The sequence below is a fragment of the Syngnathoides biaculeatus genome, chromosome 3 (genome assembly GCF_019802595.1).
Source record: "Syngnathoides biaculeatus isolate LvHL_M chromosome 3, ASM1980259v1, whole genome shotgun sequence".
In the NCBI taxonomy this organism is placed as follows: domain Eukaryota; kingdom Metazoa; phylum Chordata; class Actinopteri; order Syngnathiformes; family Syngnathidae; genus Syngnathoides; species Syngnathoides biaculeatus.
Genome location: NC_084642.1, coordinates 25,913,827 through 25,934,163, shown reverse-complemented (window position 1 = coordinate 25,934,163; position 20,337 = coordinate 25,913,827). Strand labels below are relative to the sequence as shown.

The 20,337-nt window shown below is 42.7% G+C and overlaps 1 protein-coding gene across 1 annotated transcript; it reads left to right on the top strand.

Moving 5' to 3' along the window:
• Positions 1-715: 715 nt before the first annotated feature.
• On the top strand, positions 716-20,319 carry LOC133498344 (transmembrane protein 255B). Its single transcript, XM_061815049.1, has 9 exons — positions 716-832; positions 5,960-6,102; positions 6,190-6,252; positions 15,954-16,043; positions 16,886-16,966; positions 17,506-17,591; positions 17,784-17,943; positions 18,825-18,971; positions 19,723-20,319. Exons 1-9 carry the CDS (start codon positions 769-771, stop codon positions 19,957-19,959), a joined length of 1,071 nt encoding a protein of 356 aa, XP_061671033.1. The 5' UTR covers positions 716-768; the 3' UTR covers positions 19,960-20,319.
• The last annotated feature ends 18 nt before the right edge of the window (positions 20,320-20,337 follow it).

Genomic DNA, 20,337 nt, shown 5'->3' with positions numbered 1-20,337 from the left:
ACTTATAAGTACTTAATACTTACAAATAATAGAACAGTAATTTAAAAATACCTTGCGTCCATTGAAAGTTGCTATATAAATACAAACATTTTATTTTTATTTTCCCCTCTTTGTTTTCATGCTAATGGAGTTTGTTATTTTCACGTGCCCTTTTGATAAGAAAATTGTGTAAATGCTTTTTCTAAAATAAAAGTTGTACCGTGTTATGGGTGGGTTTGCCGTTGGGGGGCGCTGTGAGATCGAAGGTCCTTTTCAGCCCAGCAGCATCATGACCAGTCATATAAAACCGCTCTGCTGAGTCAACCTCATGGAAGATGCATGAAGAAACAAGTGTAGAACACTACCAGTGGGTCTCTCTCTCTCTCTCTCTCTCCTCTCTCTCTCTCTCTCTCGCTCTCTCTCTCTCTCTCTATCTCTCTCTCTCTCTCTCTCTCTCTCTCTCTCTATCTCTCTCTCTCTCTCTCTCTCTCTCTCTCTCTCTCTCTCTCTCTCTCTCCTCTCTCTCTCTCTCTTCTCTCTCTCTCTCTCTCCTCTCTCTCTCTCTCTCGAAAAGTTGAGACATCTGAGCTCAGGTTCAGCAACGGTGAACACTTCTTTTGAAGGCAAATATGTTTGAGTGTGTATCTTGTGTTATTTGTGAGCAGACACCTTGGAGGAGGCAGTAGCTCTAGGGAATCAACAGGGACAAAAACTGCCCAAGAACTATTATCGAGCTTGTTGAGATCATATTTCTCCCCACTTTATTCATCCGTTTTTGTCAGGGTGAAAATGCAACAGCCAGAAGCTCAGCAGACCACTCAGTCACCAGACACAGAGATCCTGGACCCAGAAGGTACTGTGTGATATTTATTACTTGAATAAAATTTTAACACCGCAAGTACTCTCTTCTCCAAATGTACTATACATTTATACTCGCACAAAAAAAGGTGGAACTAATATAATACGAATCTCGCAAACATCTGCAATTGCAGTTCAACATTTGAGTGACTGTGATGACTTAAATTACTATATTTAACGTTGCTGAATGCAATTTATGGTCAAAATGGAAGACTAATGCAATAAAATAATCATTTACGAAGCAAGCAAGTAGAGTGAAACTTGGAAAAAACACATGCAAATATTAGGTCCATTATTTGAATTGATACCGGTTATATGGGTTTACATTACTTTGTTGCTGTGTGTCTTGCAAAAAATTAAAATCAAATAATAAGCATAGAAGTGGTAAGTATATCCACCTTACAGTTCTGAGCATGGAGATTCAAGTCTGGATTCTGGTCTTCATGTGTGTAGTTTGTGTGGGGTTTCTCCAGATATTCTGGCTTCCTACCATATTCCAAAACTATGCATGTTAGATTCATTGAGGACTCTATATTGTCCCTATAGGTATGAATAAATCTTTTTTTTTTTCTTTGTAGTGGCACAAAATTGGCTAGCGACCAATCGAAACTGTATATATGTTGTCCTCAAAGTTTGACTAAAGTCAGTCATGTTTTGTTTTTCAGACACGAAATATATGTGGCTCTATTTTTTTGGACAGGGCTTAAAAAAAAAAGTCACTGATGGTGTAGTGCTACACACCTGAATTTATTGTGGACAGCGTGGGATCGATTCCCACTCAGTGATGGTGTCAATATGTGCCCTGCGCCTGGTGATCAGTTCAGGGTGCAGTGTGCCTTTTTCCCAAAGTTAGCTGGGATGGGCTCCGGCATCCAGGCACTCCTGTGACCCTTGCAAGGATAAGCGACTAGCCAAAATGGATGGGGCTAAAAAAAAAATGGCCTTTTGATGAGAACAGACTGGGGCGTACCCTTTCTTGCATGAGTCCCAATCCTCGCTAAAAAAAAACGTCAAGCGCCTTATTCCATGGAGTGGCCATTCAAAGGAATTGGCACTTCCTCTGTCCTTTTAACCTGAACCCATTATGACCAGTCCAGCATGTAATTGGCTATCAAACTATGCCGACAAATACATTTATCCCTTAAATGTAATGCGTTTTGTATTATTTGGGTCAAGTGTCTTGCCGACTGACTGCATACGTGTCGCTTTGCGGTCCATTTCTAGCCTGACCTGGTTGGAGAGGCCATTAGAAGTCAGGCACAGCATTACAGCCGTCAGCCTCACAGTTGCCTACCGCATCTTACGGGTTGAGGAGGAGGGGGAAAAACAGAATCTGGTGGTACCTGTGCGTGTCGCGTAGCCGTTTTGGCGGCCACAAAGGAGCGGTGTCCCAAAGTAGGGAAAATTGTTCTGTAGGTGCTGTAGGTGTATGATCATTATTTATCAGAGGCTGTTTCCCTTCAGTCCAAGAGAGTCACTGAAACGTGGGATGTTTGGAATTTCTTCTCCCCATTTAGAACTGAACTTCTAGAACTACAGAAGGTGTCTGGTGTGTTATGTGACAGAAGAGTCTCTGCTTGGATGAAGGGCAAACTTGACAAAACAGTGGTGAGGCCGGCCATGATGTACGGATTAGAGACGGTGGCACTGAAGAAACAACAGGAAGCAGAACTGGAGGTAGCAGAAATGAAGATGTTGAGGTTCTCGCTCGGTGTGAGCAGGTTGGATAGGATTAGAAATGAGCTCATTAGAGGGACAGCCAAAGTTGGATGTTTTAGAGACAAGATTCGAGAGAGCAGATTTCGATGGTTTGGACATGTTCAGAGCCGAGAGTGAGTATATTGGAAGGGTGCTGAGGATGGAGCTGGCAGGCAAAAGAGCGAGAGGAAGACCAAAGAGAAGGTTTACGGATGTGGTGAGGGAAGACATGAGGGCAGCTGGGGTTAGAGAGGAAGATGCAGGAGATAGGCTAAGATGGAAAAAGATGACACGCTGTGGCGACCCCTAACGGGACAAGCCGAAAGGAAAAGAAGTCTACAACTACAGAACTCTAAGGCAGACATGTTAAACAGTCGCCTGGTGTCATTATTTCAGTGTAAAGAAATTATACTATCGGTGATTTTAGCTCTATTGAATAAGCATTTTTTTTTGTAAAACGTGATCCCACGTTATTGTTTTAATAATTAATAGATGAAGATAAAGTCAAACATTTGTGTAGGATTTTCCAGAAATGCTATCAGTTATTTTTAGTGACTCCAACTATTATGTCATAACAGGGGTAACATTCGGGTTGACATAGGGACATGGGATCCTGAGGACCCGGGTACAATCCCGGCCCACCCCTATGTGGAGTTTGCATGTTCTCCCCGTGCTGTGTGGGTTTTCCCCGGGTGCTCCAGTTTCTCCCACATCCCAAAAACATTCATTAATTGGGACCCTACATTGCCCCTAAGTGTGATTCTGAGTACGAATGGTTCTTTGTCTACGTGTGGCCTGCTATTGGCTGGTTCCCAGTTCAGGGTAAACCCCCGCCTCCCGCCCAGAGTCATCTGGGAATGGATGGATAGATGGATGGGTAATCACCTCTTTACATATTGCTAAGTAACCAAGTAATTTTATTTCTCCTTTATTAAATAAATCATCAATGGCATTTTAAGTTCACGTGGGTTATATTTGTTAGATATTATCAATTATTATGATCAGTACTAGTAATATATTTATATGTATATATATATATATATATATATATATATTTTAGATTTCTTTTTTTATATTTTGTAGACCGCACAATTAAAGGTTAAGTGTCACCATAATGAAAAATACATATAACATTATTCACTTCAATGTCCATACGAAAAAATAAATGTGAGCGGAGAGCACGTCATCAATGCGCAAAGTTGCAGAAGTGTCATTCTACGACATCCAAGTGGTGGCTGCATCCCGTCCGTGACGTCACCCTGGACATTCGCCAATAAAAACACGCAGTGGACCCTACTATGGGAGATGAACATGCCCCTTCTGACACGGAAGCTCTTTTCGAAAAGGGGAACATCACACAACTGAGTGAAGTTATCAGGGCAATATGACACTATTGTTTCGAGCCATATTCAGATTATATGATATCACAACCAAACCGCCTCCCCATCCGATCCACTTCCGCGGCGGAGATGAGCCATCGCGGATCATCGCAGCCGGCCGGTGTGGCTCATTTTCGGCGCCGGGTTAGCTTATCATGGAGCCGAGAGGGGCTGCTTTAGGGCGTCGTTCATAGCCACCGCAGTACGCGATGAACAACACCGTTGAGCCGGGGTGCTTTACTGCGTTGTCGCACGCAGCTGAGTGAGGCATTGTCGGCTGCGTTCTTCAGAGCCGCCACCATCTGCAAGCCCGACGCGCAGCTTTCGCCAACGCCGTGACTGGCGAACGCAGCACCTCAGCCGGTGTGGTTCATTTTTAGCACCAATGTGGCTTATCACGGAGCTGAGCCAGGCTGCTTTAGGGGGTTGTTCAGAGCCGCCGCAGTAGGTGATGAACAACACCGTCGAGCCGAAGCGCTTTACTGTGTTGTCGTCGCACGCGGTTGAGTGAGTTGTTGGCTGCGTTCTTCAGAGCCGCCGCCGTCCGCTACCCCGACGTGCAGCCTTCGCTGGCGAAGCGACGCAGCAGCCCGATGCTGTCCGACATGCACATCGACAGATTTAGCATGCTTGTCATACGTACGCGGATCTTTTGTTACGTTATGAGAGACGTATTACGTGGTCCGCCTCAAAATATTATTTTTTTTAGTAGCTGTATACACACCTACCTGTCATTTGGAACCCATGAAACTCGTCCTCTGCACCCGTGGAATCCATTTTTCACGACGTACTGGGTCTTTTGCAGACTTATGAAGAATAAATCCATCCTCCCGAGTGTTCAAGCAATGTCCAGCAATGCAACTAGCCGGCATTTTGGCTAACACGAAGGAACAAAGAGCTACCTTCCTGGAGGTAAAACTAATGGAAGCTTCTCGAGCCCATTTGAACGTGGTCCTGTCCTCTACGTCACTTCCTGCTTCTCGAAAACAAATCCCTCGAGAGGATTTTCATGGCGGGAATAAAAAAAAGCTGTACATGTCAAAATCACGTTTTGTGGTGAAAAAAACGCATGTGACCATGTCGACTGTCGTTTTTTCATTAATAACATACTAAAAATCATGCATTTCATGACAGTGGCCCTTTAAACTGCTCCCTTTGCTTAACTGACATCGTTAACACACTTATACGTATAGAGCAGGGGTCACCAATGCAGTGCCCGCGGGCGAGTTGTTGCCCGCGAGAAATATATAAAGCGGCCGCGAGGTATGTTCTAAAAAATACCATTAGCCACAAATTGTTACTATTATTTGTGCTTTGAATTCTGAATTTGACTTGCTTACGTGAATTAAAATTTTAAAATACCTGTAATATCATTTACTATGATAAATTAAAACAAAAATATTTTATGTACGTGTAATGAACTGAGTCTGAAATTAGTTGCAAACAGGTCACATAGCCCTTCATACAATCGGTGCTCACAAAGTAGCCCTCAGCCTCAAAAAGGTTGCTGAGCCCTGGTATAGAGTTTACATCTCGCATGACTCTTATAAGGAATAGCTGCCGGAGAAAAATTCCTTGTGTGTTTTTACACACTTGACCATTAAAGCTGATTCTGATATTTACTTTTGTTTCATGATTTTTAAACAAAGTCGGGAAACTATGCAAAAATATAACAATTTGAGAAGGGGGGGTAATATTTTTTCACTGCACTGTATTAGGAGCATATTGGATATGAGAAGACACATTGTGATCATCATATTGTGATTCTGTTTCCCAAAAATATTTGTGTGCGTGTAGGTGTGTGTGTAAGAGAGAGAGAGAGAGAGAGAGAGAGAGAGAGAGAGAGAGAGAGAGAGAGAGAGAGAGAGAGAGAGAAAGAGAGAAAACTTGTCTTTTCAATGAAATACATAACGTTTAACCAGCTATCTGAGCAAAACTGTGAAGCTAATTTAGCAATTGGCAACTGGAGTCTGACTGGAGTCAAGTCCACCCCTGCTTTTCTCCCAGTTGCGTTTCCCCCATTTGAGAGTAATCTCCTTCCACAGTTGCCTATGTGCGCAGGAGGAAAACAGCTCTGTGGGTGACTGTGGCCCTTCTGACTCTATCTCTCGTGGTCTTGGCTGTGGGTTTGGTCTCTGCCACTCGCACTGACAACGTTCCCGTGGCTGGATATTACCCTGGGATCACTGTGAGTGGTAACCATCTTCCTTCCTTACTCATACTGCCCCGGCTGAATTTGCAGATTCATCCGAACTTTGTTTTTGTACTCATCCAGTTGAGTTTTGGGGCATTTCTGGGCATCGTTGGGATCCACCTGATCGAAAACCGCAGGCCTATGGTAAGTGTTTTGATCGCCTCGTATCCATTTCATAAACCCAGTTGGGATGACACAATGACAGTTTTCACCAAGCACTGATGTTCGTAACCCAAACAAATAAGCAGAAAATAACAAAAGGGTACAGATAGATAGATAGATAGATAGATAGATAGATAGATAGATAGATAGATAGATAGATAGATAGATAGATAGATAGATAGATAGATAGATATTAGATTAATATTTGGTACAGTAGCCTTTGTTTGCAATCAGAGACGTCAAATGTTTCCTGTAGTTGTTCACCAGCTTTGCACAAACTGCAGGAGGAATTTTGGCCCACTCCTCCACATAGATCTTCCTTAAATCAGACAGGTTTCTGGGCTGTCACTGAGAAACACGGCGTTTCAGCTCCCTCCAAAGATTTTCTATTGGGTTTAGGTCTGGAGACTGGCTAAGCCAAGCCAGAACCTTTATATGTTTCTTATGGAGCCGCTCCTTGGTTTTCCTGGCCGTGTGCTTCGGGTCATCGTCATGTTGAAAGACCCAGCCACGACCCATCTTCAATGCTCTGACTGAGGGAAAGAGGTTGTGCCCCAAAATCTCACAATACAAGGCCGCGGTCATCCTCGCCTTAATACAGTGCACTCGTCCTGTACCATGTGCAGAAAAACACCCCCCAAAGCATGACGCTACCACCCCCATGCTTCATAGTAGGGACGGTGTTCTTTGGATGGAACTCATTATTTGTCTTCCTCCAAACATAGTTAGTGGAATTATGACTAAAAAGTTCCATTTTGGTCTCATCGGACCAGAAAACCTTCTCCCATGACTCCTCTGTATCATCTAAATGGTCATTGGCAAATTTAAGACGGGGCTTGACATGTGCTAGTGTAAGCAGGGGAACCTTCTGTGCCATGCATGATTTCAAACCATGACGTCTTAGTGTATTACCAACAGTCACCTTGGAAACAGTGGTCCTAGCTCTTTTCAGGTCATTGACCAAGTCCTGTCGGGTAGTCCTGGGCTGATTTCTCACCTTTCTAAGGATCATATTGAGACCCCACGAGGTGATATCTTGCATGGGGCTCCAATCCAATTGAGAATGACCGTCATGTTTAGTTTCTTCCATTTTCTAATGATTGCTCCAACAGTGGACCTTTTTTCACCAAGCTGCTTGGCAATTTCTCTATTGCCCTTTCCAGCCATGTGGAGTTGTACAATTTTGTCTCTGCTGTCTTTGGACAGCTCTGTGGTCTTGGCCATGTTACAAGTTTGAGTCTTACTGATTGTATGGGGTGGACAGGTGTCTTTATTTAGCTAACGACCTCACACAGGTGCATCTGATTCAGGATAATACATGGAGTGGAGGTGGACTTTCAACGGCGGACTAACAGGTCTTTGACGGTCAGAATTCTATCTGATAGGTGTTCAAATACTTATTTACAGCTGTATCACAATCGTTAAAAATCATACATTGTGATTTCTGGATTTTTCTTTTTTGAGATTATCTCTCTCACAGTGGACATGCATCTACGATGAAAATTCCAGACCCCTACATGATTTCTAAGTGGGAGAACTTGCAATATAGCAGGGTGTTCAAATAATTATTTTCTTCACAGTAGATAAATAGATCAGAGGTAAAAGGATACATGTGACATACAGTACATACAGTAAATGATTGTTATTGTCATTACCTGTGTGCTTTGCAGGAAATTGTTCCCCTATGAGCAAAAATGTGATTACTCTGCTCCTAAGTAATGTGTTCTTGCTCTTTGGGCCCACGTCACTGGTCATGTCAATGTGATTGTGATCGGCCGTGTATATTTCATTGGCAAGAAGAGAAATTGAATTAGCATTGGTCGTTTGCTGGGTGGACGGCTCGATTATTTCAGACAGCCACACAGCTAAAGTGCCTGGTTGTGTAATAGGAGGCACACAAATGTGATTGCGTTGTCCATTTCAGACCTGAAATGTTGACTTTTTTTTTTTTTTTTTTTTTAGATTTTGGTCTCAGAGGTTTTGTGATACAATTCTGCAAAAAGTGCTATAAAGTGACAGTCAGACAAGCGTAAGGGTTTGGGTTTGGTTGTGTATTTGAAGTAAGTTTCACACATTCACACTGTGTGACCCACTACAAGGTCTAAATAGAACACCAACAACATACAAACTTGTGCAGTAGATGATGTGTAACTGACTGAAATCTCAATTATATGATCATGTAACAACACAAATCAAAACGTGTTGAAGATTTTTTTTTTTCAAAACAAATCCTTCAGTCCTGACTTGTGATATTGCAATCAATGTTCAAGTTTTCAAAACTAAAGATGACTGATTGGTTTGAGTGAAGGTTTAAAAAAAAAAGTAACCCCCCCCCAAAAAAAAAACACATGGAAAAGATGTGGAAAAAAACGCCTTTCAAATAAATCTATCAACTACTGTATAAAAGCAAAGAAAAGGAACAAGAAAAAAATGTATCAATTCAAAAATGATACAACATCCCACTCCTACACAATCTAGCGAAATCCAGTGCAAGATCTGCATGAAATTTACATTTGCAGTGTTGCAGAATACAACTTGACTACAGCTCACTGACAGGTGTCATATCTTTTCCCTCTCATTTAAAACTAACATACCGAGTAATAGTCACTGTCAAGGTTTGGTTTCTGATACAGTTCTCCAACTGGGTGACATGTACTTACTGTAACAATACGAACCACCTCACTTGCCCCCCTCTCGAGAACAAACTGATTATTGCTCAACATATTTGAGTTCCTGCTATAATTTCGAGACACCCTGACAGGTAAAAACACTTTCACTGAGATGCTTGAACAGTTTTAAATGGGCTGTCCAGACAAAATGGAGATATTTATTTATTGGCTGTGCTGTCTTTGTTACTGGTGAAGGCGAGCAAGTGTGTCTGTAGTGAATTTTTTATGTGAACTTCAGGGTGTTGTGTGGCAGCTCAGATCCGCTTGCCGGTGTTGCATATCTGATCTTAAAAACTGACTGAGCGAAAGCGGAAGAAAGATTCATTGAAAGCGTTTTATGAATACATTTCTGTTTATCAAGGGGCTGTTGAGTACATAACCCAAGATTACCAGAGACCTCCTGTTTACAGTACAAATGTGGTCAGAAATCCTTTGACAAGTTTTTGGGGTCTCCTGCAAAGGCATTTTTCAGTTGTTCAGCTGTTGTGTTTTGTTTTTTTATTGTTGTTGTTGTTGACAAAATGGCAACTTTTGCTTTCAGGGCTTTCTTTTTTCTGTTTAACGGTACTGGTGTCTCTTTTCACCACATACTCTCCCAGATCCCCGAAACAGGCTTATTAGGTCAAATGTGGACACCAAATTATTGTTATCCTTCAGTGTGAACGGTGATATTTGTGTATCTGTGTGTGTGAATGGTGAGCAACCAGTGCGTCCAGTATATCGCGCGTTTCGCCTGAAGTGATTTGGCATTGTATTCAGTTTTCGACCCGAATCAGAACAAACTGGATTGAAAATGGATGGACAATGCCGAAATTGTCTTGTCACATCAAAGCAGTTTTGCACTGGCCTCAAGTTGGTGTCAGAGTTGATGTTAAAATGTTCTCCAGTGGTACCTCTACACGAGAAAGTAATCTGTTCCGGAAGTCGTTTTGTAACGTGAAACTTTCGGAAGTTGAAACGCATTTTACATGTAAATAGCCTAATCCGTTCCAAGGTGGAGCTTTTAACACAATGAAAACTAGTTTAATTCTAATAATTTTGAATGAACAGACCTTTGAATCCTCTCCCCGATGCAAAACACGGTTGTGTAAGTCAAATACAGTATATCCTGTGGCTCTTCAGCCCTTCAAGCTATCATTTGCTGTTCATGTGTTTGAAACTTTAATGATGCTGGCTGTGGCCCATGTGCCATCATACGGGTGTCCGCTTCTCTCTCGAGGCTTTCTCTGGAAGGGGAGAGCTGCCAGTGTGCTGCATGTACCCAAGTGACAAGAGCCGTGCAGCGTGAAGCATCTTGAATTTCAGGCTACATAATTTTATTTTGGTCAATATATGGTTGGAAGTGTGAACGGCATTGATGAGTTCTACTACTGGAGGCCTGCTGAGCCTCGAAAAGTGTCTTTGAGTGCGTTTAACCTCTTTTTATCACACAAAAATGTAATTCAATATTCTTACTGCATCATCTAAACCACTTGACATATACAATATGAATTGAAAAGAATTATGTGACAATATATTTAGAAATCTCTATCCATTCATTTTCAACACCACTCTAGGGGGCTGGAGCCTAACCCAGACGACTTTAGGTAAAAGGCCGAATACACCCTGAGCTGGTCACTAGTGAGTCGCAGGCCACATATAGACACCCTCACTGAGGGATTACTGAACCCACACTGCACCAAAGTCACAGGAGTGGACCGCTACACCATGAGTGACTTGTATATTAAATACAAAATTGACTCACTTTGTCAACTAGTCGTAGCCCTGTTATAAAATACAGTACTTTTTTCACTTCAATATAAACTTCTTTTTCTCCCTGATATCGACCAACATCCAGACATTTTCAATTTCTAGGTATGGTGAACGTAAAGAACGCTGTTCACTGCTTGGGTTAAATTGGAAATTTGTGACTTAAACCTTCACTTTTTTGTAGAAAAATATCTGTGGTAGTCTTATTAGTTGAAAAGGTTGATTTTTCAGTTGCGGGGGCCATTCGAGCCGTCTCATTCCGGAATAAGATGGCTCGAATTCCGCACCAAGAGCATGGGAATAATCAGATTCATTTCAAACTTCACAGAAAATAACTTTGTGAACACCGAACTAGAAAGGATATTGTCGCAGTGCAATAAGTGCAATAAATATACATACAGTAGTTCATAAATCTTTGTTTGACTAGATTATTTCTAATGTGCTTATTTAAAGCCCATGGCGGCACCTTGCAATAGCCTGCCCACCGCCACAAGTCAATTTGGGGAAACACTGCAACGTACTGTATCATAATGAACACAACTTCTCGTAGTATGTAGTGCACGTGTTATTCATTCATGCCACAGTCACACTTGTAGAGCTACTTCTGGAGTGACAGGTGCCATGGGGAATCTGACAGAAGCGCGGTTCCCATTCCGTGCCTACGGCCCCTGCGGCCTCCACCAAACCCCCCAAAACCCTAGATTTCAGCACTGCCTTCAATTCCTACTTCCAGACCAAGTTCTCCCTGCTCAATGCGCAAGACTCCCTCGGCAGGTGGAGCACAGACTTCCAAATGGACCAGAAGCAGCGCCGTCAGCTTCGGAAGACTGATTCAGACACTCGGATGGACTATCAGCACCGAATCCCCTCTCCTGGTACACCAAGTCCTGCACCTACTGCCATGCGTCAATCCATAAAACTGCCATGATTCTGCCGGTCCAGCCCTGGCTGCGCGGGTGCCCGCGCGGTCGTGCTGATTGGGAGGCACACACCTGCGCCTCATGCTTAGAGTAAACACCACCCTCATCATCCTCATCCTGGACGTTGATGAGTCAGCCCCCAGATGGAAGACAGACTGGCTGCTGTCCAGGTGAACCCACAACAACTGGGAGCTTAACAGCCAGAAAATCAGACAATTGTGGACTCTTTGGAATGACAGCCATCACCCATCAGACTCGTGAACACTAAATAAGCCACCATCACTCATTATCATTTGATACCTACACTAGATGATTATTACACACTCTTCATGCTTATTGCACAACTGTTCATTTGACCCCTTTTGTCTATTTGTATTTGAATTTTTACTGTTATTATTACCATATGTATTTTATTGCACTATTGGACAGAGAAAGTATTTTAGTTGAGAATGTGCATTTCACTTATAATAACAATAAAGCTGATTCTGATTCTGAAGTTGTTGCCCTGTAAGCCAACTCAGATAAGCGGAAGAGAATGAATGAATGAATGAATCCGATAAAGCCTGTTTGAAGTCAAATACAGTGACATTTCCACACAATAATTATTTTCAATCTCCAAGTGGAGACAAACTGTATTTGTACATTTGTTATGTTTTGAAGGTAAACTTCACATCTTGTAAATATTACATATTAATAGATTGACTAATACAGTCCTAACTTTATCTGTCCAGGACATCCAAAAGCATGAAATTTTCCATTTGAAAAAAAAAAAAAAATAGTGAGCGAGAGGAACTTAGCAGTATTTGAACGCACCATTTGAAGTCACGGTCCTGGCTGGCTTCTTTTAGACGCAGTGGCTTTTACTTTATGACTAAACGCTTCACCAAGCACTTCTAAAAGGCTCTTCTGGACATCCTCACTATATCTCACAGACAAAAATCCTTCTGGTCACCTTGCAGCATGAAGAGGAGGACAGTATTTTAAACAACGGGCTATGGGATGTTCACTTCTTATTAACAATGCTGTGCTGCTCTGCCACTGGACTGCAAGACGACCTTGAAGGCTTGACCTTAGTTTTGTATGGTGCAGAACATCTCTTTCTAAAAACTTCTTACTGCTTTTTACTCGGTGCTTTACATCTCTCATCTTTGCATATGAAGGCAGATTGGAGGCTCTGTTTGGAGTAGGCGGATGTGTTTTATTTGCAGACAGCTGGTGCTAAGCTAATGTGAAGTTGTGCATTTGTCAGCCTCTATTGTCGGCGCTGCTGGCCTCATCTCCCGCTTGGAGCCCATAAACGTCGAGGCATTTCGACAGCTAATGAAGTGGAGAGTCTGGGCCCCGGGCAGATAAAAACAAAAAAAAAAAACACCCTGAAAATTGTTTCACAATTTTATTTCCATGGCTTTAATACTGTATTTGCGGTCATTCAATGAACAATAATCCTGCCTGTGTTTTTTTCCTTCTCATGTAAGACTCGAAGCTGCAAGCATTTGACATAACAGAGTACTTTCTTTAGTTTGATCAGTAGTAATAAGCTTTAGATATTTGTCGTAAGATCACAACACAGAAAACTACTCATGTTTTACCGTGTCCTGTAAATGCTGCACGTGGAAAGTTCTTGTTACCCTTCCATTAAAGATAGAAAACCCACATTGTTGACTGTAATAACTTGTAAAAGTCATAATGTTATATTAAAAATAAGGCATGGCTTTGTTTTAGTGGTCTAACACCATTCTCTAAAATAAGAAGCTAATAAAAATTGGCCTGGACATAAACCAGGCTACCCTTCCGTTCCTATCTTTTTTGTACAATGACTGCAATCAAATTATTTCTGTAACACACAAATGAGACTTGTTCACCCATCAACATGTCTTTTGGCCACATTGCTGCAGTTCTTTCAGTTTTGAAAGGGCCCTTCCATATTTCAGCTGCTTTCACAGATGTTTGATTGGATTTGGATCAGGGCTCGTCGTAACAGTCTGTTTTGTTTTTAAGACATTCACAGGTGATTTTTAGCCGTGTGTTTGATTGGTACAATTCGTTCCAGAATGCCATGGTAGTGGCAAATTGGCACATGCGTGGTGTGGGCGGCACCCCACGCGCTGGTGACCAAATAATACAATATAGTTTGCAGTCACATCGCCTTCTGAATGTCACTGAAAGGTTAGCAATTATTATCAGCACCAGAACCTCATTTCAATAGCACCAAATCACAACAGAAGATTTGTACTGAGAATACAGTAACACCAACAGGAATGAATAACTGTTTTTTTTTTTTTTGAGGGGCGAAGAGGGGGGGGGTGTATGGTGGTGGTGGTAGGGAAACATCCTAAACTGGTTGCCAGGCAATCGCACGGCACATATAAACAAAGACTGATCGCACTCACAATCAGACATAGGGACAATTTCTTCTTGTCCTTTCGGCTTGTCCCGTGAGGGGTCGCCACAGCGCGTGATCTTTTTCCATCTTAGCCTATCTCCTGCATCTTCCTCTCGAACCCCAACTGCCCTCATGTCTTCCCTCACCACATCCATAAACCTTCTCTTTGGTCTTCCTCTCGCCCTTTTGCCTGGGAGCTCCATCCTCAGCATCCTTCTACCAATATACTCACTCTCTCGCCTCTGAACATGTCCAAACCATCGAAGTCTGCTCTCTCGAATCTTGTCTCCAAAACATCCAGCTTTGGCTGTCCCTCTAATGAGCTCATTTCTAATCCTATCCAACCTGGTCACTCCGAGCGAGAACCTCAGCATCTTCAATTCTGCCACCTCCAGTTCTGCTTCCTGTTGTCTCTTCACTGCCACCGTCTCTAATCCGTACATCATGGCCGACCTCATCACTGTTTTGTAAACTTTGCCCTTCATCCTAGCAGAGACTCTTCTGTCACATAACACACCAGACACCTTTCGCCAGCTGTTCCAACCTGCTTGGACCCGTTTCTTCCCTTCCTTACCACACTCACCGTTGCTCTGGATTGTTGACCCTAAATATTTGAAGTCGTCCACCCTCGCTATCTCTTCTCCATGTAGCCTCACTCTTCCCCCTCCACCTTTCTCATTCACGCACATATATTCTGTTTTACTTCAGCTAATCTTCATTCCTCTCCTTTCCAGTGCATGTCTCCATCTTTCTAACTGTTCCTCCACCTGCTCCCTTCTTTCACTGCATATCACAATATCATCTGCGAACATCATAGACCAAGGGGATTCCAGTCTAACCTCATCTGTCATCTTATCCATGACCACTGCAAACAGGAAGGGGCTCAGAGCTGATCCCTGATGCAGTCTCACTTCCACCTTAAATTCTTCTTTCACACCTACGGCACACCGCACCATTGTTCATTCAAGTCTTGCACTATTCTAACATATTTCTCTAGATTTACGCATGCAGTACCACAGTTCCTCTCTTGGTACTCTGTCATAGGCCTTCTCTAGATCCACAAAGACACAATGTAGCTCCTTCTGACCTTCTCTGTACTTTTCCACGAGCATCCTCAAGGCAAATAATCCATCTGTGGTACGCTTTGTAGGCATGAAACCATACTGTTGTTCGCAGATACTTACTTCTGTCCTGAGTCTAGCCTCCACTACTCTTTCCCATAACTTCATTGTGTGGCTCATCAATTTTATTCCTCTTGGGACCGGCCTACAGATCGCACTGGCTTGTTCCCCCATAGGGCTGCATTACCTCAGGGCAATAACGCCAAACAGGAATATGGCTGAGATATAATAACTTCTGATCATCTCTTCTGTAACAGCAATCACATTGATGTTGAATGATCCAGTATTTTTATTTTGTCTAATTGACGGCGCTCCTCTCAAACAATCATTTGTAAGATCAATTGTATATGAATATGAAAAAGCTCTTTTGTATGTCAGTACATTTCATATAAATGCAAATGATCCCACACAGTATTTTAGAGTGCGTTATCAAAAGTGCAGAAAGTACTGCCCTAGAGGAGTGATTGAACAGTGTCGGTAAACGAAGCTGAGATAGAAAAATGTTATTACAAAGTTCATGATGGATGATCTACAACAGGGCAGCTGGGAGTTTGGAACCAAGTGTATGTGTGTGTGTCCGTCATTGTAAGAAGAAGTCACGTTTCCCATAAATTACCCACAAGGCACCTTTGCTCTGGCAGAGCATGGCATCATGTTTCCATTCTCATCCTGCAGTTTTTCTACAGCCACCTGACTAATCAGGTCACAGAGAAGATTATTACAGTATATTTTTTGTCTGGAGTGGCCAAACACGAAAGGGAACTTACTTGTGCTGCCGTCAAACTTTTCATGATATCATGCTATGCATTTTTCTCTCATGGCACATTCTGTTCTCTTCTAGCTGATGGCTGCCATCATCTTCATCAGCATCGGAGTTATTGCGTCCTTCTTCTGTGCCATCGTGGATGGGATCATCGCCTCAGAATTTATTGTAAGTATCACCAAGAGGGGAAGTGGAAATGCAGCAAGTGCGATCCAACCCATAGTCGCTGTCCTCCATACAGTCAGAAATATGAATTACAAGGCCTTATATCTTTTTATACTACACACCGTTACAGCATGATTATACATAAATGTCCACAAAAAGGTATTTCAATAAACACATTTTTCCATTATACTTGTAGGCCTCGTACGTTGTTATTTTTTTTTTTTTTTGGTTCGCAAAACAAATTGCTATTGAGAACAATCGAGATCATTTCTACATCTTCCTGAGCTGATGACAGCGTTGTCGCTTTTTATGGTTTTCGTTTCGACCGACTCAGGTAGTTTTGAGTGGGGTAGTTTGATTTTTCTGGAATCGTCAGAGTTTTTGAGAATGTTGCTTGAATTTGGGGATTTGATTTTTGGTGGTGAGAAAATGGGTGCGGGTTTCAACAAATGTGTTTTAGCAGTTGAGGGGGAAAAAAATGCAACCCAGTGAAACATAAAATGTATTTAATGACACCGAGTCCCTGATATTGATCAACAACGCCATCAAAGCCTGTTCACAGCCTCACAGGATAGTGGAATTTATATTCATCGCTCCTTCAAGCTTCGCACAATGAAATCATTTAATGACCTCGTTCATTCTATCGCCCTGGCACAGGCGCTTTGCTGCTAATCTGCGACGTTGGCCATAAAACTGCTGCATTCACACTCATGTACGAGGTGTACTTGCTGCAAAACTCCAAAAAGCTGCGTGTGACACTGGAACTGTAGAATATACGTATTTGGCCAGCAGGCCACAAGTACGCTTTTCATGCGGGTTGTTTCTTCCTTGCAATCCTCCCACAGGACATCAGACCTTTGCAAGAGGACATGTGTGACTTTTACACTAGTGGCACTGGCTATGCTTATGAGAACTACTATACTGAGGTGAAGCTACGCACACGCACACGTGCACACACACACTTTTTTTCAAGATGTTCTTTGTATGGAACATTTAATATTTACGAAGAATATGACATAGTTCTGATTGTGATAAGTATTTCAAACACATTTTCAAACATACACCCTGCAATTTTGCATTGCATTACAGTACCGTACGCCAACCTCCTTTGAAAGGTTTATGTTCAGTGACATCTAGTGGTTGACTGACTTTGCTGAATATAAACTATACTATACTTATAAACTAATACTACTACTATTACGAATAGTTTTGATTCATATCGAGCCTTTCAAAAACCGTCACACAAATAAGAGTTGTCATTTGGTTGGGTGTGGACGTTTCTCTCAAAGTGAAAACAGTTACCAAAATATTACAAACAGCTTCCATTCGGATGCAGTAAAGTTTACATGACTGCAACTTTAAAGGACCCATGAGTGCATATCCCCCCCAATAAATAAATAAATAAATAAAGCATTGAACTCATGAGACATTTCTGAATAACGGCTTGAGTCCACCAAACTTTCAGGTGACGTGTCATTCATTCAACAAAGCCTGCAAGATGAAGCTGAGAAGCAACACCTGCTACTGCTGCTACCTTTATAATTGTGAGAGGTAACATTTGCGTTCACATATCCCACATACTGTATCCTTTCTCGTTCTTTTGCAGTGGTTATTGTTATAATACATACAGTACATGCTACATAATGCAACTGGTAAGTAAAAAAAAAAAAATAAAAATAAAAAAATACTGACACTTTTTCTTGGAAGCTTGGACCGGAATGATGCATATTTTGTGTGTTACAGCACAGAGTACCACCCCCAGTACTTTGAGTTCACCGGGGTCAGCAGCTGTTGGGATGTGATCCACCTCCATCGTCTGCTGTGGGCCTCAGTGGTCCTCAACGTGGCCGGCCTCTTCCTGGGAATCATCGCTGCCGCCATCCTCGGAGCCTACAAGGACATGGTGACTAAAGGGGCTTTGAAACGAGCCGCAAATTTAAGATTTTGTACCCAAGAGCCAGGTGATATCAGGTCACACCAGTACCCACTCGATAGGCAAACCATACGGCTGACAGCACTGGATGCAGTGAGTTACCGGACCAAGAGCTGACAAGAACAGGAAGTCAAAAAGTACAAGTGGGAAGTAACAAGCAAAAACAACGTTTTGTTACTACATTCACAAAGAACAGGGCTCAAGCAATAGTCAAGCCAATGCAAATGTCTGAAGTTTTTGTTTCTTCTTCCTTTCATTTCAGCACTAATCAGAGGGGCAACTACAATGTTTTGTATGCAAAGAGGTTTTTTTTCTTTTTTACTTTTCCTAAATTACAGGAGAAAATACATACCGTTGAAACAGTGCAGTTAGACATTTCATGGTGTTTCTACAGTCAACTAGATTGCAATACTTATCGACAATAGTGTCAAATTATCGTTTCTATTGGGTTTGGTGCTGATGAGTTACACAGGATCAACAGGAGGTCTTGGGACTTGCTGAAGAAGTAGGTTGACGGATGATCAATGTTATGTTAATCCTTATCGGTCATAAACATTGAGGATTAACATCTTTTATTACGCAACAGTTCAGCATTTGATGGCGCAACACATTGCTGGGAGGACACAGCGTCACAATTTTGCTGCATGCAAAGTGACTAATTCTATGTGATGTCGGTCAAATTCCCACGACCCAGTGAAAACTAGTTCATTATTGTAAAATCACTCCCAAGTCTTTTATCGCAAATAACTGTCAAATTTACAGGAGAAGCTAACAGTGTGTGGACAAAGGTGACCAGTCCATGTTGTAACCCTGCACTTCGGTAACAGGCTTGTCCTTCACTTTCCCTGCAGCAGAAGCCCGCGGCACCAGTGGCTCCGAGTCCAGTGCCAGCGCCGCACATCCTGTACAACCCCACCCAGCACATGCTCACCTACGCTGGCTTCTGTCCTCCAGGCCAGAATCTCCCAGCCTACCCCAACTACCCAGCACCAATGCAGGTGGGCAACAGAGACATTAACATGATTCCAAGTCCAGGATGAAAAAATGAGATTCACCCAAGACATTTTCAATGAAACTCAATTGAGACGTTCCCAAACTCTAGCGGGTGGTTTGACATTTCATCTGGGTTCATCTACAGAACCACAAGTCTTTTGTAATTTTTAGGAGATCAAATGTTTCATTGTTAATAACAAATTTTTTTAAAAAAGTCATCCTCGGGCGGCACGGTGGATCATCTGTAAAGCGTTGGTCTCAGTTGTAAGGTCCCGGGTTCAATCCCAGACCCACCTGTGTGGAGTTTGCATGTTCTCCCCGAGCCTGCGTGGGTTTCCTCCAAGCACTCCGATTTCCTCCCACATCCCAAAAACATGCAACATTAATAGGAGACTCTAAATTGCCCCTAGGTGTGAGTCTGAGTGCGCCTGTTTGTCTTTATGTGCCTTGCGATTGGCTGGCAACCAGTTCAGGGTGTAACCCGCTTCCTGCCCGTTGACACCTGGGATAGGCTTCAGCACCCCTTGCGACCTTTGTGAGGATAAGCGGCTAAGAAAATGGATGGATGGAAGTCATCCTCGCTGCCCCAAAGAAAAAAATTCCATAATCCCATCTGTTATATTGAACCCGCTTCATACACTATGTAGTCAATAAACGCGGCTTTTGTAATCTTTGCAAAAACAGAATGTACCGAATTAAGTTGTGAGTAATTACATCTGTCTTAATAACATCTCTCCCCCAACACCTTTTCTCCAGTCCAACAACAGTTTCCAGGGACCCGCTACCCCGCAAATGATCCCAGAGGGAGGTCCTGTCGGCACTTCGTGTCCTTCTGAAGAAACCCAGAGCCAGCCACCCTCGCAAAGTGCCACCCAGTTGCTACAGCAGGGAGGCACCCAGGAACCAGGAGGATTCATGCTTACGCCCAATGCGCCGGTTCTCTTTGGATCCTCACACAGCCCCTTTGAGAAACCTCCACCTTATGCCTACTGAGCCCTCTTCCCCCACCAAAAAAACGCAGTATTTCTCTCCAAATAGTCCACCTTAGAAAACGTTTCCTCGGCAAAGGGGGTGCGCAGACAGAGAAGTCAATGAGCTCCTCTCTGCTGCTAGATGGGTGCAAAATGTCTGTGGTTATTAAGTAGTGAACATAGTTCATGTGCATTGAATAGGCCACCAGCATTCGTGTAGCAAATGACTGACATCTGCTTCTGTTGTAGCGTGTTTGTGTCCCGTGTGCTCTCGCAATACCATGATTGTACTACAAATACAGTACAGTAAGGGCTTTCTTTCAACAGGAACGTGAGGATGAACCATATGGCGGCAGCTACATTGCATTTCAACGAGTGTGTCCTTTGGTTTATTAGCGCA

Excerpts from the sequence above, each read along its gene's own strand:
- LOC133498344 (XM_061815049.1), top strand. The coding sequence starts at position 769 with ATGCAACAGCCAGAAGCTCAGCAGACCACTCAGTCACCAGACACAGAG. Across the intron at positions 17,592-17,783 it reads TACCTTTATAATTGTGAGAG|CACAGAGTACCACCCCCAGT; the intron begins GTAACATTTGCG and ends TGTGTGTTACAG. Across the intron at positions 17,944-18,824 it reads TCGGAGCCTACAAGGACATG|CAGAAGCCCGCGGCACCAGT; the intron begins GTGACTAAAGGG and ends CTTTCCCTGCAG.